The sequence below is a fragment of the Sylvia atricapilla genome, chromosome 7 (assembly GCF_009819655.1).
Source record: "Sylvia atricapilla isolate bSylAtr1 chromosome 7, bSylAtr1.pri, whole genome shotgun sequence".
Classification (NCBI taxonomy): Eukaryota; Metazoa; Chordata; class Aves; order Passeriformes; family Sylviidae; genus Sylvia; species Sylvia atricapilla.
Window position 1 is genome coordinate 650,714 of NC_089146.1, and position 23,103 is coordinate 673,816.

A 23,103-nucleotide genomic window follows, 5' to 3' on the forward strand; every position below is an offset into this window, starting at 1 on the left:
ACCTGAGGACGAACCCATGGAAGAGGAGCCTCCCCTGTAGCACTCACCTTCAAGCTGGAGTTCTCCTGTCTGTTTGTCTTCGTCTTGAAGCTCTGCCAAGAAGCTTTCTCTTGTTACTCCTGCGTCCTGTCGCGGTTGTTTCCTGAACACGGAAGGACAGCCAGGTGTAAAGCAAAGCAAGCGACACAAAAAAATACCAAATCTCTCCGCATCTTTGAGTCTCTTTTTGCCGAAAACAAACCGCTGGTGAAGAGCAGCAAAGGACTGACACGTTGGGCACTCTTCCTCTGGTCCTCACCGCGAGCGGAAAGAGGAACGACGCCCAGGAAGTCTTTGGCAGAGTTGCCAAACAAAAGAACAAAAACAAAACATGAGAATAATAAGGAAATCAAAGATTCAACGACACAAATCAAACAAACCTTAACATAAAACTGGTGCTTACAAAGTTGATTACCCACAACTGAGCAATCTCCGCTTGAACCACTCAACCCATCGTGTACTTTCATTTCTTGGATATTTGGAAATAGCTCTTGCCTGCCTGTGAGTCAACGTCAGCTCTTGTCAGAACGGGAACGTTGGGAGATGATGCTGAATTTTTAACGGGGAGGGATAGGGAACGAGGGACTCATCTGACACCTAAAGGAAAGGGAAGCAGAAGGGGGGGAATGGTAGCCCAGATGGAGTCAGCTTTATTGTCTCCAAAGCCATCTGAAGATGAGTTTGTGCCTTTTTTTTAATTGATGGATTTGGTGCAGCTGGATTTTCTGAAGTTTGAGGAACAATGCCTTAAGTAAAAAATTAATAAAAAAAACAAAACACACACAGACACACACAAAAAAACCACAAAACAAAACAAAAACAACACAAAGAACACAGCAGTTCCTGAATATTTTTCCTCTGATTGGGAAAGCCAAGGACTGCCATCAGGAAGGAAGACTTTTTGGCTTGTGCTGGCATGATGGTGGGAAGCAGGCATCAGCTGAACAGAGTGTCTCCAAAAACTGTTGACAAGTTTGGATTTGTTTTGTTTTCTTTCATTGCTGTTTCAGACAAAAAAAAAAAAAAAAAAAAAAAAGGAAAAAGGAAAAAAAAAAAAGGAAAAAAATTAAGGTAGTTGCCAAAAAAGTGGCAAATACTGTTGGGTCTTTGAAATTCAGCCATTTTTAACAACCAATTTTCAAATGTTTTCTCTCTCTTCTACATTATCTAGTAATTGAACTTATCAATTTGGTTGTCGAAGCATGTATTAGACACAAATGCAGGTTTTAAGACTGGAATGCTTTTTATTAAAAGCAACTAGCATGAGATATTGCTTAAATTGTTAGGTATAAATATATATATGTGTATAATGTATATTCCAAATGTATTCCAAGCTTAGAAACCGGATTCCTATGAATTATTGAAAAAAATATTTATGATGCATTTATAGAAAAAAGAAAAAAAATATATGTAATAAATGCATACTCTAACAGTAGCCATTGGAAGCTCCCTAGGGACAGATTTGGGAATTGGAACATCAAAGGTGCTTTTGGAAAAGGATCCAGGTTGTAACTCGAGGACATTTCAGGTGACAGATTGGGAAGTTTTTCAGAAAGCCAACACTTTAGCCACTGGGCAACTACCCTAAACATTTGTATTTTAATTTAAGGTTTTTAGTTGTGATCCTTTTCTAACAAAAACAAGAAAAAAAGTTTTTTATAGCAAAGACGCTGAATTTGCTGTTAATTTTTATATGGATATTTCCCAAAACCCTCCAGAAGCCTTGTTTGTGTGACTCTGACATTTCTTTTCCATTTGACAGGTTTCCTTTCTGAACGGCAATAGCATCTAAACCTTTCTTCCTCCCTCTTTCCTTGTTTATAACACATGGATTTTCCTTTCTTTTTTTTTTTTTTTTTTCTTTTAAGATTTTTAAAATTACTTTCTGTATGGTTTTCTCTCCTTTTTCTCAACTCTTTTGTACAGTGAGCAGCTTTCTGCAGGTGTAAGGAACTGTGGGCAGATCAACAGAGTTTTTTTTTTCTGGGAAAGGGCGTGTTTTACCGAGGAGGAGGTGGATGAGGGACTGCGATGGGCTCTTTTGTTGTACCGATTCCGCCGACTGTATATTTCTTCAGCTCTCTTGTAGTAGCTATGTAAAGAAAATAAGGAATTTTCATACCTGATAGCATTCAGTGGGCGATGCTTTTGTCCAGCCTGTGGCTCCTGGCGCTGCCTGCCCTCGGGAAGGCTCCTTGGACATTCCGGGACCGCCAGCATTTTCTCTCTGCCGGACGCGCCCGCTAACTCCCCACCTCCTCTCTCTGTCTTTTTCTCCTCTCTTCTTCCTCTGCTTCTTCTTCTTCTTTTTCTTCGTCTTCTTCTTCTTCTTCTTCCCAGCCCTGGGAGGGATTTTTGGAGGCTTTTTTTCCGCCCCCCATCCCGAGGAGGTCGTTGCCTCCCGGGAGTGCCAGTTGGGAGAGGCCGCAAGCCCTGCCACGGAGAGCAGAACATCTGTGGAGGCGGTGCTCCCTGGGTGCCTTCCTCCAGCAGTGCAGGACAGCACATCCCTCATCCCAGTGCAGCTTCTCCTTAACCGCCCTTCCATCTTTTATTCCGTTCCCATGGTGACTGGCAGGGTTGCTTCCAGTAACTTCTCTTCTTTCCAGTTCTCGAAGCGGCCGCTTTCATTCCGTTCAGGACTCGCTCGCGGGAGGAATCGGGAACGCGACCCCACGCTGGAGGCTTTTGTTTCCTTCCTCAATTTCTACTGCAGTTTCAAAACCAGACACTACAGTATTTGAGTTGTGCAAACCCAAGTACATCCTAAGACCCCAAAAAGCCCCATTGGCAAGGCCCGTCCTCGGCATATCCCAAAAATGCCCCCAATATGAGGGCGCTGTGTACCCGGGGATGTTGTGGTTTGGGGTTTTCTTCCATCCAACTACGCTGCTGCTGTGATCTCAAGTCCATCTGGCTGCTGAATTTGGTGACTGACGTGGGATTTTGCTCCCTATGCCGTGGGCAGTGCCCATGTTTACACCTCCCTTTGTGTTGTCAGCTCTTCCCCGAAAGGTTTTTGACATTTCTCCTCCTGACCGTGGCAAAGCTTTTTCCTTCCTTTTTGCGTTCCCGGGAGCCGCTGGCTGACTGTGCTGAGTCGGTTCCTTTGGAAAATCCGGAGGAGCTTGTCGGGATGCCACCTTTCTTCCTTCTTTCCTTCCTTCCTTCCTTCCTTTCCCTCAGCTTTTTGCCGGGACGGGAAGATTTTTCCCGAGACGACAGAGCTCGTCTCCAAACTCCCGGTGATGTGGATTTGTTTTGCAGCATCCCCCTTTTCCCTGGGAACGCTCTTCCCTGGGCTGTGACCTTCCCTGGGGATGCTCTTCCCCGGGGATGCTTTCCGGGGCCGCTGCAGGCACGGAGAGAGGGGGCAGGGAGTCCTCGTTTTGAGGCTCTCCAGGGGGATTTTTCAGCTTTTTGAGCCATTAAGCTTCTTCATTTCAGATGGCTTTGCCATAGGGCGGCTGTGCCGGCGGGGTGGGAGCCCGGGATGCTCCAGCATCCCAGCACGTGCTGCCCAGGGCATCCTTTGTACCTGCTTGGGAAGAAAAGAAACATCTTTCCATCCTCTTTACGGTAAAGTGAGGCCCAGTTTGCAGTACACAAGTAACCATTGGGGTTTTTTTGGTTGGTTGGGTTTTTTTGGGGGTGTTTTTTTGGTTTTTTTTTACTTTCAATACAAAACATTCCTTTTTTTTTTTTAATTAGTCACAGTCATGTATTCATTCCATTCTTCCTTTTGTAAACTTTTTTGGGCCCACCTTCTTTTACGGGCATTGATATATATAAATATATATATAAATATATATGAATATATTTTTTTAAGTTTCCTACACCTTGAGGTTGCATGGTCTGTAAGGTTGGCATGTCTTTATATTGTATACAGATTTTGCACGCCAAACTTGGCAGCTTTGAAAATGATAAAAAGAAAAAAAACAAACAAACAAAAAAAAAGAGGTGGTTTGGGGTTTCTTTTAGTTGGTTTTTTGTTTTGTTTTTATATTGGGGTTTTTTTTCCTCTCGTGGCATTTGTGGAGAATAAAGGTTGGGATGTTGTTGTCACATGCACTCACTCACCCACACAGCTACACACCAAGGAAGGAGAGTGGGATTTTATTTTTTTTTTTTTTTTTGAGTCTTACTGAACTTAATAAGAAGAAATGGTGGTTTTTATTGTTAAAAAGAGTAAATAAATAAAAAAACAAAAAGGACTACTTAAACATTTCTCATTTTAAGAAAAAAAAACCCTGAAGACGTTTATCTAGCACTTGTGACTTAACCAATAATAGAGTTTATTGTATTTATGTGGAAACAGTGTTTTTAGGGAAACTACGCCGAACACACCAAGTAAACTGCCTGTGTCATTATTATTATTGTTATTATTATTATTTTCCCTTGGGTTGGTGTTTTTGCTTTGATTTCTCAAAGGCTGGGTGGGGAGGTTGGATGCAACCCTTGTGTCAACACGTGGAGTCGTTCATTCCGAGGAGCCGGATGGATGGATGGATGGATGGATGAGGAGGACTTTAAAGAGTTAACTCTTCAGCACAGCTGCGTTAACTTTTTTAAGAAATTACTTTTACATGATGTATTATTGCTCAGTTTCACTTTAAGCAGTCGTGTACTGTGCAACACTGTGGTTTAAAAATGAGACTTTACAGCAAAAGGCAAAATGTGTTTCTTCATTGTCATGAAGTTGGGCTTGTTCTCAGCTCATCTTCACTTTGTCTTTGATATTGATGATGAAAAAGAAAAAAAGTATCCTATTGAAAGAAAATAAATTAACACTTTTTCTGTGCTCCATAGTGGAGGCGCTATTTTCCAATTTATGAGGATGACAAACTTATATATATAATATATATATAAAAGTGGGGGTGGGGAGGGGGGAAGGGGTTGAAACATTATTCACCCGAGAGCTTATTACAGATATGTAGTATCAAAAAGTTGTAACTATATTATATTCTACTTTATACTTATACATGCTCAGTATGACGTCACCATTGGTAGCAGCTACCGGTTTACGCTGTAATTTAGACACAATTTCACTCTTCCTGTATGGACCCTACTTTCAGTGATGGTAGCATTCTTTGTGCTCAATTTTCTGATGGTCCTTTCTTTTAAATTGGTGGAATTGGAATATTTTTCTCATTCTTGTTTTTTTCTTGCTTTGTTTTTATTTTATTTTTATTCTGTTTTTTTTTTTTTGTTTTCTCTTTATTTTCTTTTTCTTCTTCTTTTTTTTCTTTTTTCTTTTTACTGGCCAATGGTGTCTTTCTCTGACAGTACCGACTTCAATTTCAACTTTATTAGGAGTCCAGTATTTTGTACCACATTATGACAACTTGTTATTCTTGTGGTGTAAATAAAAGAAAAAAGTTAATTATAGTATCACCCAGGTTTCTGCTGCTGATCTTCTTTCCTTCCTTTGCTGGGATGGGATGTTTCATCTACTGGGTTCTTGGTGTATTGTGGAAGGGGGTCTTGGTGCCCAAGTGGATTTTTGGGCAAAATGGACCCATGTCTATGTTGGAGTGTTCATGGAAAACTTCCTGGAGTTTCCCAGTTTGCTTGTGGCTCCCAGGTGCACGTTGACAAGTGCCTGCAAGAAAACAATTACGTTTCCAGATGAAGCAGCTCCACCTTTACAACTTTCATGGTCCTTTTCATATGTGTTTTCCCTCCAGTTGGCTTCCTGCTTGTCTCTGGAGCCCCCCGAAGCATCCAAAATCCATCTGCTCCATGATTGTCACTTGGAATTGTCCTGTGGTCACAGGGGAGGAGGCCACGTGTCAGTTCTGGACTCCTTCAGTGACTCCCTGGGAGCAGCAGGACCAAAGGCTCCTCATGGAAGGGGCAGGGGAGAGGTCACAGGGAAAACTTGGGATCCTTATGATTCCCTCAGCAGTGAAAAATCCCCTGCTGCATCAGCATGATTCATGGGAACCCTGGAATGATTTGGGTTGTAAGGATCCGGGAGGTTCCCTCATTCCACCCCCTGCCATGGGCAGGGACACCTTCCACTGTCCCAGGCTGCTCCAAGCCTCAGTGTCCAGCCTGGCCTTGGGCACTTCCAGGGATCCAGGGGCAGCCACAGCTGCTCTGGGCACCCTGTGCCAGGGCCTGCCCACCTTCACAGGGAACAATTCCTGCCCAATATCCCATCCATCCCTGGCCTCTGGCAGTGGGAAGCCATTCCCTGTGTCCTGTCCCTCCATCCCTTGTCCCAAGCTCCTCTCCAGCTCTCCTGGAGCCCCTTTAGGCCCAGAACGATCTCTAAAGTCTCCCTGGAGCCTGTATTTGTGTGCAGATTGTGGGTCTGGTGATTGTCTTAGGACCAGGATCTGGGGATTCCTGCTTGGCTGGGATGGCACCTACAGCTCCCAGGAGCTGAGGGAGCTTATTTCTGGGGGTGAAATCCCAGTGCTGGGTGATCCAGCTGAGGCAGAGGCTTTGTTTTGAGGGGTGGGGGATGTTTCAGACATGATCCCAGTCCCTGTGCCGGGCATCAACTCACCTGGAATGCTCTGAGCTCACCGTGGGCAGAGGGACTAAACCTAAGGGGATGGTTGAGCTCAGTGCTCTGGCACCCGCTGCTTTAGCCACGGGAACTTTTACAGCCAGAAGTCTGTTAATCCCAAAGAAAATGATGCTGTGCTGCAATGGATGGGATCCAACAGGATTTTGAGGTGGCTCCTGCGATGTGTGCCCATGGCTGGGTGTGAGGGGTGCTGGCACACCCTTCCCAGGACTCTCGCTGCGTTGGATTTTCTTAATTTCACTTGTTTTCCTTATATTTTTAAGGGAGGAAGAGGCAGTTTCTCCCTCTGGGCACCAGGGTAAGGCTTTGTGCTTTAGGTGAATGTCTGTGACAGTGGGAGCACTGCAGGGGGAAGAAAAGGGCCCAGTATTAAATGTACAACCTGAGCACACAGGGAGCAGGGGTTCAGTGTGTGCCAGCAAAATGTCCTGGATTTATGATGGGATTTGGATGTGGAGTAGAAGCTTTTTCCTCGGGTTGGATTGATCTCTTCGGGAATTCTCTGAAGCTCTCTCAGGGACCTGGAAAACTCATTTGTTGTCCCTGCCTGGATGTGATGTGTTGGTGTACCCTGCAAAGTTGCCCTGGGATAGAGAAAATGCTGGGGGAAATAATGTGTGGGTGAAATTCCAGGGGATGTCAGAGAAACTGGGAGTCCCTGGCAGTGAGAGGCCAAGAGGTGTTTCATGCTGTTCACACTGTGATCATTGATGGAAAGGTGCAATAACAGGGTCACTCCCATCCAGGAATTTAGGACCTTTCTGCGTGCGTATGGGAGAAAAGGCTGAAGCCGGGCTGAGGCAGGAGAAAGTTCATGGGAAGAGGGACATGGAGGGGCTGGACTTGCCTGGAAAACCAGGGCTCCTCAGCAGGGCTGCTCAGAGACCAACAGAGGATGTATTTTAAGAATTGTGGCAAAAACCCCAGCTCCCCGGGCTGTGGGGGAGGCACAGTCTGCCTTTTCCCCAGCAGCACGAGCTGGCAAAGCCAGTTCCTGCTGAGGATGGGGGAATATATTCCCATTCCATGGCTGTGCTAATGGAAGGCTTCAGCAGGAGCAGAGCAAATCCCAACCTAATTACAGGCTCTGAGGGAAAGGACTCCTGGCTGGGGGACACAGAGAGGGGCCAGGTGTCTTCTGGATGGATACCCAGGAGGGAAAAGCAGACCTCTGCCCAGGTTTACAGCAAATGAAATGGTTCAGTGGCAGAAGGAAATGTTTGGGGTTGACACAAAACCACCCTGAAATCTCGCTGCTGCCCAGCAGAAGTGGGGAGAACATTTCCTGTGTAGATTGGATCGCACAGCCAGAGCACTGGCCACAGACAGGTGCTCTTTATCTGATTTATTACAGGCCCTTTTGAGTCTTTTTAATCTATTTTAATATTAATTCATTCCCCTGTCCCAAGGGGGGAAGGTTTGGAATCATGGAATCACGTAAAGGAACTTTAAAAATCATCTTGTTCCAGCCCTCTGCCATGGCCAGGGACAAGAAAAGAAAAGAAAAGAAAAAAGAAAAGAAAAAAGAAAAGAGAAAAGAAAAGAAAAGAAAAGAAAAGAAAAGAAAAGAAAAGAGAAAAGAAAAGAAAAGAAAAGAAAAGAAAAGAAAAGAAAAGAAAAGAAAAGAAAAGAAAAGAAAAGAAAAGAAAAGAAAAGAAAAGAAGAGAAAAAAGAAAAGAAAAGAAAATAAAATAAAATAAAAGAAAATAAAAGAAAAGAAAATAAAATAAAAGAAAACAAAAGAAAAGAAAAGAAAAGAAAAGAAAAGAAAAGAAAAGAAAAGAAAAGAAAAGAAAAGAAAAGAAAAGAAAAGAGGAAAGGAAAGGAAAGAAAAGGTTTTTTCTGTATTTAGAAGGATGAGGGTGCAGACAGAACTGTGCATTTGGCCATTTGTGCTTTATCAAGGCACAATTAGCCAATGGTTAACAGCTTCAGAGCGCCTGCAGGAACAAGAAACCTGTTTCCCATTAAATCGGGAAGGGAATGGGGAGCAATTCCTGGGCTTTAAAGGCGATTAAATACCCAAAGTCGTTGAGCAGGCTTTCAGAATTTCACTCTTCAATTACGTGTTTGAGTTTGAAAGGGGAAAAAAAAAAAATAAATACCAGTCCCCCCTCCTTCCCCACTAGCAGAGAGCAATTCCTGCCATCTTCCTGCTCCAATCCCCATGGATAATGCGGCCAGAGCTGGCTTACAGCCACCTTTGGACTGGCTGGGGAGTGAGGGGAATTCCTGGAGCCCATTTCTCCAGGAGGAGGTCCAGGCTCTGCTGAGGGTCCCCGAGCCCAGCCCGGCCCTGGCAGCGCTGCTCCCAAATCCTTCTGTGCTGCGCTCCAGCAGGAGGGAAACCGGGACCAAAAGGGGTGAAATCAAGCTTTGGGAAAGGCGGAGAGACCTCTGGCTCTGGAAAGGAGGGAAGCTGAAGCGGAGACGGGGGAGAATCCTCGCTGGTAACATCCCGAGCCCATGGGAAGCCTGCCAAGGCTGGGGGTCGCATCCCACAGCTGTTTTTAGGGATGGTCAGAGGTGCCCAAGCCCACCTCGGCGGGATGCAGCTCGGGAGGAGGAGGCTGAGGAACATATTTGCACAGCCCCTGGGAGCTGCTCAGGCTCCCCCTGGCCTGATGGATGCTGATCCCTGACTCGCTGGGATGCTTTGCCTCGTTGTAGGGGACAGGAGATGCTTAGCCTGTGGCTGGTGAAGCAGCTCCACGTTTGGAATAACAAATTGCCTTGGCCAGGTTTATCTGCTGGGCTTCAGCAGGGGCCTGTGCTGTGCCAGATCCTGGGAATGCTGAAAACGAGACTGGAATTGAGTTATTCCGGGCGGGCTGCAGGCTAATTCCTCTTTCATCTAAAGCCTTCTCATATTTGACCTCTCTCCCCTTTATCTGCGACGGGAAATTTGATTTGCGCTATTATTCCCAAACAATTCCTCTCGGTTCCCTTTGTGAGGTGAGAAAGGCAGGACTGAGGACTTGAGTATCCAGGGCTGCTTCCCAGCTCTGCTGTGGAGAGGCTTGGAGGGGGATGGAGGGAAGAGGAATCCAAGCAGGGCAGGAAAACCTCTGCAGATTCCATCAGGGTCCCCTCTGGGAGACAGCTGGATGGTGCCCTCGGTCCCAAGGCTCCTGGCTCACCATGCCCATGCTGCTGGGCTGCTCAGCCAATCCTTCCTGGTGCAGAGCCACGTTGGAACTTTGTCTGGAGGCAGGGAAGTGACACCAAAGCACAGAGTTTGGCAGCTCCCAACATGCCCTCAGTCAGAAAAATGCAGTGCCTTGGATTTATCATGGGATCACTTTGGTTGGAAAAGCCCTCTGAGACCACAGAGTCCAGCCATTCCCCCAGCACTGCCAATCCCAATCCCACTACTGACCCGTGTCCCCACGTGCCACATCCACACGGCTTTTAAATTCCTCGTGGGATGGGGACTCAACAGCTGTTTCCCTGGGCAGCTGTGCCAACACCTGACCTCCCTTTCAGGGATGAAAATTCCCCTAATATCCAACCCAAGCCTTCCCCAAGGGACTGAGGGGAATCCCATTCTCGGGGTTCTCTGGTCCTCCTGAGCAGAGCTGAGCCATGTGGACAGCCTGCAGGAGGATTAAAGGGATTTCTGGAGACTTCAAGGTGAGTTTTTGCTCTTCCTCCTTGTCCCCGTAGGACAGATTTCTTCTCCTCACCTTGCTCTACCTGAAAGAGATTTTACCTGTGTCATCCTCATCTTCGGGGAGTTGAGGAATCCCAGCAGGCCAACTTCCAAAATGAGGAAACAAGAATTCACAGCGAAAATGCTCTGAAAAATTCATTGGCTGGCAGTGCTCAGGAGCAGCTCTCAAAGCAACACCTTTCTAAAGAAACTTAGATATAATCTCCCGGTTTTGCTTTGGGTTGGGTGGATTTTTTCCCCCCCTTGGGCGCAATTAAATCTGTGAGCTCCAAAGAATGCCTATTTTGGCTGGTTGCTGGAAAAGTCAAATGGAGTGGGAAAAGATGCCCTGGCTGTCACCAAATCCATCTGTTTGCTGAACAGCATCACACTTGTCCTGCTGGGTGGCTGGGGAGAGCCAATTTGAGGCTCAAGTGCTTTCCCAACTTTTAGCTGGATTTTCTTCTTTTCCAGACAACTTGGATTTTACTTGGAAACTGTCTGGCAGTGTTTGGCTTCATGGCTGCTTGGAGCCGGGGCCTGTGGAGATTAATGACGTGGAAAATGAGGAACGCTGGCCGTAAAACGCTGAAATCGTGGGGGAAAAGCACCTTAGAGAGGCAGCCTCTGATGAGAAGGTGTGTGGCTACTTCAGGGATGTGATTTGGGAAGGCAAAGGCTCCAGCAGGATTATTTTCCCCATCCCTGGAAGTGTTCCAGGCCAAGTTGAATGGGGCTGGGAACAACCTGGGATAGTGGGAGGTGTCCCCGCCACTGGCAGGGGGTGGAATGAGATGGGTTTTAAGGTTCCAACCTTAAAACTTCCAACCCTAAAACCCTAAAACTTCCAACCCAAACCCTTTCCAACTCAAACCATTCTGGGATTCTAAGATCTTAAAAGCAGTTATCTCGTGAAGGGGATGGAGTGCCTTGATTACAGCAAATCCTTCCCTTCCCTTCATGATGGAAATGGGAAAATCCCCTGGGTGAAGGGTGCCTCCTCCCAGCGGGCAGCTGTGGTTAATCCTGAGCAGGGAAGAGGAAACCCGGGAGGATTATATCCAAAATTTTCCATGAGCTCTGTTTCCGTGAGCTACATGGAGCCCCTCTAGGCCTCCCTGCACCCTGGGACGCCCCCTTCACATGTGCATGGGGTTCACCTCCTCCTAGATCCTGACTGCATTCCATGCCGAGCAGGAATTCTTAGCTATGAAATGGGGTGACCCATGGAAAGGATCCAGGAAACCCCAAATCAGTGGGGATGGCACGTTCCTCAGTCATCTGTGCCTGGAATTTGCATCCCAAAGCCTTCAGGCAGCAGAGGTAGTGCCAGCAACCCCTGACTCCTGACAGAGCTCTAGAGAAGAGAGCCCTTCAAGAGCAGCCATGCCAGGAGCTTTTACTCATTGCAAAATTCACCTAGAAACATTTCACTCCTTACAAAATTCACCTAGAAGCACATTTGAAGCTTTGCTGCCCTGAAAGAAGAGGCCTGGTGGCCTCTTGCTGGAGCAGGGCAGCTTGGCCACGTCCAGGGGAGGAGGGTTTGAGGTGGGTGCAGAGAGCTGAGGGGCTCGGCAGGCAGGGATTCAGGATGCTGGGGGATGCCCCTGTCTGACTGTGACCCTGTGGAGGGGTGGGAGGAGGGACGGGGCTCTTTGAAGTCCCAGCCACCCACCTTTCCCTTCCCAGCCCCTTAAACTGAGACTGAGCTTGATTAAATCAACATTTCCTGGCTGAAAGCGGGCTGGGGACAGGCTCAGTGCTCCTGTGGCACGGAGAGCAGCACCGTGCAGCATCCCCACCCCAGAGGGGATGGATGTGGGCTTTGGCCCTTGGATTATTTTCTTTAACCCAAACTCAGGCCAACAGTGCAAAACCTGCTGAGGAGGGAAGATGAGGGTGAATGAATCTTTAGGTGGGGAAAGGTGGAAATCACCTGGAAAGAAGAACTATATATATATATATATATATGTTTATAGATATATACATTTTTATATGCATAAATAGGTATAAAACGTGACCAGCCCTGAACTTTTCCAGCAGGGAAGTGAAATTCACGAGGAAATAACAGCCCAGCTTGCGATTCCTCATTACATCAGTGGGAGCCACATTGGCGGGGCCAGTAAATCTGCCAGATGGCAATGGGGGGATCAGGTGGGAAGGTGGGACCCTCAGGAGGGTGCTGTGCCTGCCCTCCCCCAGCCCCTGAGCACCCCTGCCCTCCTCATTAAGGAATGTTAATCATCCTGGCTCCCAAAATGCTCCCAGAGGTTGGTTTATAATAAAATCCTTACGGTGCTCAGAGGTTTGGGGTGGGTTTTATTTCCTTTCCCTGTTGCATGGGAAGGGTTGGAAGGGCTGGAAACTCCAAGGAGCTGTGGCTGCCCCCTGGATCCCCGGAAGTGTTCGAGGACAGGCTGGATGGGGCTTGGAGCAGCCTGGCCTAATAGATGAGATGTTCAGAAATTCGATCTTCTGGTGCCCTTGTTGAGCAGGATGAACAGGGAATGTGCTCAGGAATTATCCTGGTGGCAGGGACAAGGAAACCAGCAGACAGATACAATCCCCAAAATCACTTTTGCTGAAGTACCCAGCCCCAGGCTGCCAGGCTGGGCTCAGTCCCAGCTGGGTGTTGGCTGCCTCTGTGCTCTGCACAACTCATGACACATCAAGGGAAAGCCTTTTCAGCCAGCAGAGCTAAATAAAAGATTAAAAAAAAAACCCACCACCACCAACAAAAAAAAACCCCCAAAAACCAAAAAACAATAAAACCCACCCTAAAAGTCGAGTGGCAGGCACAGAATGCAGCTGGCTCCTTCCTCCCTGTGTCTGTTTGTTTTCCCTAGTCACCGAGGTCATCCTGGAAAAACCCACGGCGTGGTTCTCTATCCCCAGCCTTCCTCCTGCTTTCCCCTCAGCTTCCATGTCCTACACTCCCTCCCTGTGTGAGCCTTGAAGGAAGAGGGATGAGCTCGGCAGGATGAAGGTGAAGGATGGGCTGTTTTCTCCGGAGGGGAGGGGGGGAAAAGCAGCGCTTTCCCCTGGGGAGAGGAGCAATTCCTTGTGAGTGTTCACAGCATCCATCCTGGCAGCGGGAAGGCAGGCAGGGGCTGTGCCAAGGGATGATATCACAGCACGGGGCTGATGGACTCCAGAGCTGCTCGGACAGATCGGGGAGAGATAAAAGGGAGAGCTGTCTGCTCAGGACACAGCCCAGCCCCTGGCCCTCGGGAGATAAACCGAGCCGTTTGCGTTTGGGAGCAGGGAGGAGGTCATAAATGAAATGTTGCAGTGACCTCGGGGGGGATCACAGAATCCCAGAATGGTTTGGCTTGAAAGGGACCTTAAAGCTCATCCAGTTCCATCCCCTGCCACCTTCCACTATCCCAGGGTGGTCCAGGCCCCATCCAGCCTGGAATGGATGCATGGATGGATGGACACAGGCAAAATATTGACCTGTTCCTCAGTGGACAAAAAAAGCTACTCCTGGGAGAAGCCCCCACATCTCCCATTTCTGCAAAAAATGCCAGATGAATGGGATAACTCTCCCTCCCCACGACATTTCTGCAAGGGGAACTGTTAAATTTGGTTTATGTGTTAATATTGTAGTTCTTTAACAATGGCCTCATTATGGGCTGGGGACTCAGGGCAGTAAAATGTAAAATGTAGGTTTTCCCAATGGCAAAACCAGAGCTATTCCTGGTGTCCCAGGCCTGGCACTAAATTCCTTGTACATAATGTACATCTCCACCACCCCCAGCATTTCCTGGTGACTTGTGCTCAGGCTGGCTTGGACACACTGAGACACACACTAGATTATTTGGAGAGCAAAAATAAAAAGCACTTCAAGGGCTTCCAGACGGAAAGAAAGAAAAAAAAAAAAAAAAAAAAAAGTCTTCAGCTTTTTCTCTGTATTTCCTCCACGAGGAAATTTGCTCTAATCAGCACGAACCTTTTATTTAGGCTTCATTTGAACCCTTTTATTGATTAATTTCTATGATGCCAACAGGACCAGGAGCCCGAGCTCTGCCTGAGGGAGTACACTGGGTAAAACCTCGCTTGGTGAATCCCATGATCAGAGGAGTTGTTGAGTGACCCCGTGGCTTTCTGCCCGCTCTGATGAGGGACCATGAAAACCCGGGACCCTGAAGAAGTCAAGATTTACCACAGTGAGCTCTGTGGAGGCTGGTGCCATTGGATATCACTGGGAAAAGCTGAGCTAAGAGGCTGAAAAAGCTGGAGATGGCCTCCTGCATCTCCTGATGAAGGATGGCCTCCTCTCCCTGCTGGGGGAAAGACCCATCCTCTCCTGGGCCTGTGGTCCTTTCTTCTTGCCTGAAGGATCTGGACAACTGTTTTCACACCCCATGAGGCTCCCCCATGCTGAAGGTTGCTTCAGCATCCTGCTAATGCCACAGGGTTATGGGGAAAACCTTCTCAGGTGGATACTGTGAATTTTGGGTGTGGTGGACGCCCAGAGCCATGGAAGCTCCCAGTCCACCAGCATTGTGCTTCCCAGGAGGACACAACCATCTCCTCAACTCACTACCTTCCACTCCCCTCTAGTGGTTACAGAGCCAGTAGTGGAGGCAGGGAGGCAGAGGAGCTGTGTGGTGCAGGGAAGCGGCTTTTTATTCATCACTGATGCCATCTGAAGGGCAGGGATGGGTTCCTGCTTAGGGCCAGAGAGACCTGAGCCCGTGTGACACACCCCCAGCTGGGCCAGGGTGGTGGGGATGAGGGTCACACCCTGCACCTTCCTTTCTTTAAAAAAAATAGAATTTTTTTTTTTTAAAGTACTTCTCTCCCTGAAGAGAGAAACTAAACCAAAACAGCCACAGGGCATTGATCTTTTTGACCCCATCTCCCTCTCCTCTGCCTCGAGCCCGTGAGGTTTCGGGTGTGGGTTCTGTTCCCGGGCTGAGCCGACTGCAACATGTGGCCAGGAACCTGGAGAAGAAAGATGTTGTTAATCTGATGCTCTGGCCTCAGTTCCTGGTGCTGTCAGCTACCCGGAGCGCTGAAAACGAGAGGATGAGAAGGGAGCTGAGATAATAAATATCAGACAAGGACCCCCTCAGTTCCTCTGCTGTGATCCCAAGAGGTTCTCTCAGAGCTGGCGCCGATCCTTGCTGAGCAGACATCTCTGTGCCTGTGTCCCCTCCTTGGTAAGCACTCCTCGGGCAGAGGGAAGGGAGCAGGACACCTGAGACTCGATGTGGGGCCTCTGACTTTGTTTTTCCCTCGGTGTTCCAGCAGACCTGGATTTGAGGCACCCCGGAGCTGGGGGCTTCATCTAAGAGCCAGACTGTGGTCCCGACACTTCAGCTGGTTCACGTGCTGGTGGAGAGACACAGAGTAATGATCCCACAGCTCCTGCCCAAATGTTCCACCAGCTGACAGCAGCTTTTTCTGGTGTGTTCCCTCGGGCATCTCTGCTGGGCGGCAGTCCCCTGCCTCCAGGGATGGGAAAACAGCTGTCCTGCCTGCACAAGCCTCTGCTGGGACAAGCCCAGCCCAGGAGAGGCACCCACAGCTGTCACCCTCATCCTCCCCATTGTCCTCATCCTCCTTGGGGACAGCCCCTCGGCCAGCCCTCCTGGGGAATCACTCCATCCAAGTCCACTTCCCTGCCACCACACTGTGCCCAACCTTTCTCCCGGCACGGGGCCGGAGGCCTTCGTGTTTGCTTGAGAACTGAGATTCCTTTTTTTTTTTTTTTTTTTCCCCTCTTCTCTTCTCTTCTTTTCTCTTTTCTCCCTCTAGAAGCTGGGAAGTTTCCAGCATGAGTCACTGCCTGCCTCTCCTCCGTAATTAGCGTTCAGGGAGTTGCGAGGATGACTTTGGGGTAGTCTCCTAGAATTAATCAAAGTGTGTCTTCCACATTTCAGTGCAGTAAAACCATCATCCGGCCAAATCCCTCCTGACTGGCACAGCCCTATCCCAGTCTTTTCTCCTTCTGCTCTTTCTTCCTCTTTATTTTTTTGTTCTTGGTCTCTTTTATCCTTCCCTCTTAGCAGCATTTCCCACAAAAAGCTCGTAACCTCTTCTCCCCTTAAATTTGGCAGAGCCCTTTCCAGGGAAGTTTGCTTGTTCTGTGGTTGCAGCCCTTTTCCTGGTGTGCATCAATGTGTCGCTGTGGTCGGATGTTGGGAACTTTGGGCTTTGTTTGTTGGGTTCACAGGCTTTTGACATCTTCAATAACAGGAGGGTTTCACCATTTGACAGTGGGAACAAACCCCGAGTGACACACCCCACTGCTGCTTTCAACTCCCCATTAAAACCTCCCTGGTTTTAACTGCTTTCAGCATTAAAAAATAATCTTAAGGATCAAAAAAAGAAGTGATTTTGAGCATTTTTCCCCCGGCTGCCAGTCACCTTGTTCTGTAAGAGCTGTCTGGGTGGAAGAGCTCCAGTTGCTTTGCTCATGGGAGCTCTGTGCATCGAATCCCAAATGGTTTGGTTTGGAAGGGACCTTAAAGCCCAGCTCAGGTGGGCAGGGACACCTTTCACTAGTCCAGGTTGCTCTGTCCAACCTGGCCCTGGACACTTTCAGAGATGGGGCAGGAGAGAGAGAATGAGACAGATCTGATGGGGAGGTTCACCAAACAGATTTGTTTGACCCTTGCCTAGCTGAGCTAAAAGCTTTACTTTTAATTCCCCTGAAATCCAGCATTGCGTTTCCTCTGGGATCTGTGTTTGAGGGCAGTGCTGCTGAGATAAAAGGCACGCTGCAGAAAAGGCTGGATTTGGGGATTTAGCAGTGCAGGTAGGAATGCTGAAATCTTGGAGGGGGCTGGCTGCCATCCGGTATTTTTCCTTGTGATGATGAAATGTGTCTTTCCTGGAACTGGAGTACAGATTCCCATGTCTTTTGATACCTGTGGTATCTTGAATTCCTCCTGGATGACTGGCAAGTTCTTAAACACAAACTTGAGAGCTGGAATTTTGTATTCCCTCTTCATTTATCCAGCTCTGTTTTCAATTCTCAGGGTGTGCTTAGATACACAAGCCTTGACTTTTCTAGCAAAGCAAACCTCCAAAAACTTGAAATAATGATTTGGGGTGAAGAATGAAATGATGGAAGTTTCTGGCAAACCAAAAATCGGAAAAAAAAAAAAAAAAAAAAAAAAAAAGGAGAGAAAGAAGGTACATTGTCTGTAAAGAGGTATTTCAGTCAGCCTGAAATTAAATATTTTACTTGAAAAGTGGTTTATCTTGTAAAATTTCTTTTTAAACCAGAATTTTCATTTAGAAGCACTTCAAGTATGCCTTCTTAATTTTTGGCCTGATTTTGCTGTTGTTAAACATTCCATGAAATTTCTGCAATTTGCCATGATTTCAAAAGCAGGCTTTTAAAAAAGAACCGCTCACCTCTACATCCCCAGGCTTTTCTCATCTTCCTGAATCCCCAGGCAGCATTCCCTGAATAATGAGCTGCTCCCTGCAATGCAGGAGCTGCACATCTGCAAGCCAAATTTCACCTGTACTTGAGTAACGCCGAGGACAGGATCAAAGAGTAGAGGTGATTTTTGATGAAGATGATTTTTTGGCACAAATTTGGTCAAACATCTCCATCCAGCACAGGCCTGTAACATGCGCTCAGAGACAAGTGTGCACCTAATTCCTATTTGGCATGTGCTGCAAGTGCTTTGCTGAGTCCAGGTCTTGAGTTTTAACCTCCTAAAAAGTCTTGGCAAGCCATGACTTGTGCTTAAAGGCCAGAAATGAAAACACATCGTCGCTGGCAATAACCTCTCGGTTCTGAGGGATGTTCATTTTATGGGTCAAAGTCAGATGGGAAAAATTCATACATTTCCCAAATAACAATGGGAACCATTTAATTTGAAGCAGCACTATGGGACTGGGTCATTCACGGATTTTGGATGCAGATGCTGCTAAACTTGGCTGGGACAGGGCGCCAGCTTGCTGAGAATGGATGTGCCCTGATGGATCACCCAAGATCCAGAGGATTCCACCTGCACCTACAGGTGCTCCAGCCCCGTGACAGCCAGCACAGGGCCACTGAGGGCTCGTGGTTGAGCCCTGACCACCTGGTACATCCCTTGTGCCTCTTTCAGAGCCAAGATCCAGAGCCACCCTGGCAGAGCCAGCAGGACTTGGAAGGGAAATCACTCTGCCAAGTTGCTCTGCAAAGACCTTGGCAGTGGGAATTGGGTGGGGGGAGCCAAAAACATGAGAGAGGTGGACAGGCCTGGAGTGCATGTGGGAGGTGCAGGGGTCAGAGGGAGGGAGGCTGAGCAGTACTCGGACCCCAGGGAATTCCTGCCCTTCCTGTGGGACCAAGCACATCCTCACATCCATGTGTCTGAAGGAGTAGGGGCAGGTTGCTCTCCATCACATCTGATGGGGTTTTGGAAGGAGCCCACTGGATTTCAGTACTCCACTCTGCAGCATAATGGGAACACCCCAGCCAGCAGGGCTTGATTTGGGATTTTAACTGTCCAAAGGAAACCCCAGGCTCCTGATCTGTTCTTCCCCCTGCCTGTCATTTGGCTCTGCTTCAGCTGCCGGCTGTAAAAGGCAGTGGAAAAACGACATGAGGGGGCCTGACTGCACATCCACTGTGTCAGCTGACCCCAGAGTGGCAGGGCCCCGTGGACCCTTTATTTTTATCCTGGGCTGGGATTGCTCCTCAAGTTTTGCAAGAGAGTTGGAGGCTGAGGACTCCGTGACTTCCAGGACAGGATGCAAGCTCAGAGTGCAGAACCCACCCCCCTCCAGTGGCCAAAATCCACAGCTTGATTCTCCTCCAGGTTCAAGAGTGTGTTCGTGTTGGTCGACCAGACAGTCACGGAGATCCTGGAGTGGATGACACACGCACGGGTCGTGTTCCAGACCTGTTTCCAGCAGGAAAGCAGAGTAAGGTACAGCGGTTTCAGCTCCTGGGCCTTCAGCAGGGATCTAAATCTCAGCCACTGCTGTTTTCCTTAGGGAAAATGCCCTCCGGGGATCTGCTGTGGCACCAGGAGATGTCACAGGGTAGAAACATTGCAGGTGGTGCATCCTTTCACTGATTTATTTATTCACCTGCTGGAGCAAGCGGCACCTAAACCCATTGGTATCTCTGGGAGAGAACCTGGTTTAGATCTGGGCTTGGACAATGCCAGATTTGTCCTTTTCCCAGCGTTCTGCCTCCCACCTCTCCTCCTTCTTCTCCTCTTCATTGCAGCTGTATCCACACGATGGCACCAGCCCCCAGGCACTGTCCTCCATGCTGAGCTGGGATGGGGAGCTGGGGACGACCCAGCGAGGGAGGAAAGTTTCCTTGACAGCAATCCAAGAGGGAAGGAAAAGCAGAGACAAAGCAACAGTTTGTTCCCCGGCCGAGGTGACGTGGTAAGATCACAGAATGGTTTGGGCTTGGCTTGGAGGGGACCTTAAAGCCCATCTCATTCCACCTCTTGCCATGGGCAGGGACACCTTCTACTGTCCCAGGGTGCTCCAAGCCCCATTCCAACCTGAACTTGAACATGAACCTCACAGCTCAGAAATCACCCAGTGGGATTTGAGCAGCCGAATCTCTAAACCTGTTCTAAGGTTATCTAAATCACCAAATTCTTTCCCCACGCCAGCTGAGTGCTGAAACTTCCCTGGAAAGAGGAGGGCAGAGACCTGAGAACAACTGCTGGAAAAGTTCTGTAAGAGATTCTGGATCAGTAAAACAGTGTTTAGGGCTGAGTTTTTTGGTAGTCTCAGAGATGTCCACAGAAACAAAGGAGTCCAGGACAAGGAGGAACCCAGATGATGCCTTGCACTTTGTCTCGTGCAGTTTGGGTTGCCCTTTTCTAGGGCGTGCACAAGTGCAGGCAGGCAGCCTGGAAGCCAGCTGCATCTCCTGCTTTTTTTCCCCCCTTGTTTTCCTTCCAAAGCAACGCAAGCACATGTGTTTTGGGCAGTGGGGTTTGGTTTTGCACTTTCCAGCCCCTGGCACGTCAAACAGGCCCTGGGAACACAGGTGGCAGAGGCATTAAAACTAGGCAGTGGGACCAAGAGACAACTGGGGCTTTCCCATCTCTGCCACCTTTATTTTTCTAGCACTGGTAAGTTGAGGCGTGGGGCAGGATCCTGGCCAAGCTTCCCAAAAATCTTGGGACTGAGGCTAAGAAGGAGCTAATTTTGGGGAATGAAACATCCCTCTTGCTAAAGAGAATGTGAACTAGGGGGGAGTCATCTTGGTGGTACTAAATGAAAATTTATGAGGAAGAGGAGGAAGGTGGAGGAGGCGGAGGTTTTGTTTGGAAGTGGAATCATGGGCTGGAGCCTGACCTTTGACTTCCCTCCGACCTCAGTGCTAATGAAGGGGAAAGGGTCTGGTTGTATAAACATGTCACAGCATGAGGTTCAGGGGGCTGAGATCTGATCACAAAGCTGTGCCAGAGGTGGCTGTTCCCAGCCCCTGCTGGGGCTGGATGTGCCCACCCTGCCCCTGAAAGGGCTGGGGCCGTGTCCTGCAGCCACCACTCAGATCTGAGCTTTTGTCTTTGTGTTCTGCTCATCCCAGAGGGTCGTGGAGTGTGTGGAGCCAAAGCTCTGCAGATCTGATGGACATTTTGAGGAACGTTGAGAGGTTTGGCCAGGGAAGCTGTCCCTGGATCCCTGGCAGTGCCCAAGGCCAGGTTGGACATTGGAGCTTGAAGCACCAATGGGATAGTGGAAGGTGTCCCTGCCCATGGCAGGGGGCGGAGTGAGATGAGTTTGATGTCCCTCCCCACCTGAACTGTGCTGTGATTTTGTGAATTTCTAGCAGGCAAGAGCAGCTTCTAATAATATAAAATCCCTTCTCACCAACACAGCGCTCCTGCTGTGTTTATAACAAAAATGTTGTTTTTGATTTAACACTATCCTAATGCGGTGCTAACAAACACGGGCTGAGCAAGGCACTGTTGAAATCCCAGTGCAGAGCAGCAGAGTTCACCAGGAAAGAAATGATCTCCTGACACGTGGATACATGGAAAATGACTGGTCCATCTCCACCCTGAGGTCTGCATGTGTGGTCTGGAAGAGGCAGGTCTTTGCCTTCTTTCCTGTTGTACTTGATGCTAATCCTCTTCTTCCTCTCTACCTCTCTCTTCCTTCACACTCCTGCTTCCTTTTTTTTGGGTGGGGGGGTGTGAGTCCAGGAGGGACAAACACCACCTCACCTCAGCCTTTACGTGAGAAGGTTGGGGCTGGAGATTTGATGGATATTAGTTTTTCTGTTGGCCTTTACCTGGTCCAAGCAGCGCTGTCTCCTCAGACCAGGATGTTCTGTGGTGGCAACTGGCAAATGAAGCACAAGCCCAAACTGTGGCAGGAGGAGCCCACGGACTACCAGCTGTCCCAGTGTCCCCAGAGGTGATGGTGGCACACATCCCCAGAGGATGCTTGGATGTCACTGATGGTGATGACGATGCCTGCAGTGAGAGTGACCCAGGGAATAACTCTTGGGAACGTGTTCATGCTCCAGCCAGCTCCCCTGACTTCCTGTATCCCGGGGAAAAAAAGAAAAAGGATAGGAAAATTCAATTGACAGAATCCCACCTGGGGGGCGTCGGATGCCACGAGGCACCAGGAGACCACCTTAGATGGATCCAAAGGGCAGCCAAGGTTGGCCTTGTGTGTGGCTCACCCCGGGTGTGGCAGGTGTGTGTCTGGTCCCATGGGGGGACTCTGCCAGCTTTGGAACGTGGTGTGGTGTCCCAGGCATGTCCCTGTGCCTGCCCCTGGATTCCTGGAAGTGTCCAAGGCCAGGTTAGACAGGACTTGGAGCAACCTGGGACAGTGGAAGGTGTCTCTGCCCATGGCAGGGGGTGGGACGAGATGACCGCAAGGGTCACTTCCAACCCAAACCATTCCATGATTTCTTGGTGAGAGGAACTGTGGCCATGGAGGTCCCTGCCCAGCATTTTGGGTCCATCACCCCACCAGAACTGCCCTGCCTGATGTTTGGATGGACATTTCCCACCGTGAGCTGCTGTCCCACCCATCACCAGGCCACGTCAGCTCGTGCCTCGCCCAGTTCCTACCGAGTTCTCACCCAATCACTAATTTGGGAAAGCAAGCCACGGTCTGGCAGGGCCCCTCTTGAAAGAGGCTTTCTGCAATAAGGAATGTTAGGAAATTCCATTATGGATCTCCCAGCCATGTGTGAAGCAGGAATGGATTTTTTTTTTTTTTTTCCCAACTAAGTGCCTGGACAGCTCCAAAGACGTGATGAACTGCAAATGACCCGTGGAGCCCATTGTCTCCAGGAGCTGGTGAAAAAGCCACGGCCACCAGGCAGAGGATGTCACAACCGGCTGGAAAACAATGATGCTGGAAGTGGTGGCATGAAGCTGGGAATGGGGACGGCCGCCTTCCGGAGCGTGGAGCAGGAAGAACACACCGGTGACAGGGAGAGAAATCCAGAGGGAGCCACGCACATCCCCAGCCTCAAACTGCTCTGGCATGGGAGCAGATTCACAGCCCTCAACTGGAAGCACATCCTCAGGCCATATCCATCATCCAGGCTGGAGCAGGGATGAGGGAGGAGAACCTTTGTGTAAGTGTTGGCCGGGGCAGATACGACTTATCTTGGAGAAATGAATCATGTTTCAGCGAATGCTTCCTGCAGAAATATTTTTCTCACAGCCTTTGTTCAGGGTTTTGGCAGATCTGGAGTTTGCTGGCGTTAGCAAAAGCTGTCCCTCCCGCCCACTGCTCCTGGGGCTGGAGTAGGAAATAGGGAATAAAGGCAGAGGGGATGTGGAAGGCTAAATCCGTCACCGCTCCCGCTCTGCGCTGCCGCAGGATGTGGAGCTTAAAGGAGAATTCCAAAGGAGATCCCCAGATAAAGTCCATCGGAGCTGAGTGCCTGGCTGCTCCC

At 48.7% G+C, this 23,103-nt stretch overlaps 1 protein-coding gene and 1 pseudogene across 4 annotated transcripts in view; both read left to right on the top strand.

Annotated features, from left to right (window-relative positions):
• The window catches only part of HDAC4 (histone deacetylase 4), a 175,613-nt gene extending 170,183 nt beyond the window's left edge, over positions 1–5,430 (top strand). For all 4 annotated transcript variants that reach the window (XM_066322354.1, XM_066322357.1, XM_066322356.1 and 1 more), the window contains exon 27: positions 1–5,430. In XM_066322354.1, the coding sequence (XP_066178451.1) occupies positions 1–40 (40 nt within the window). In that variant the 3' untranslated portion in view covers positions 41–5,430.
• On the top strand, positions 3,890–22,762 carry LOC136363783 (uncharacterized; annotated as a pseudogene).
• Positions 22,763–23,103: the final 341 nt, after the last annotated feature.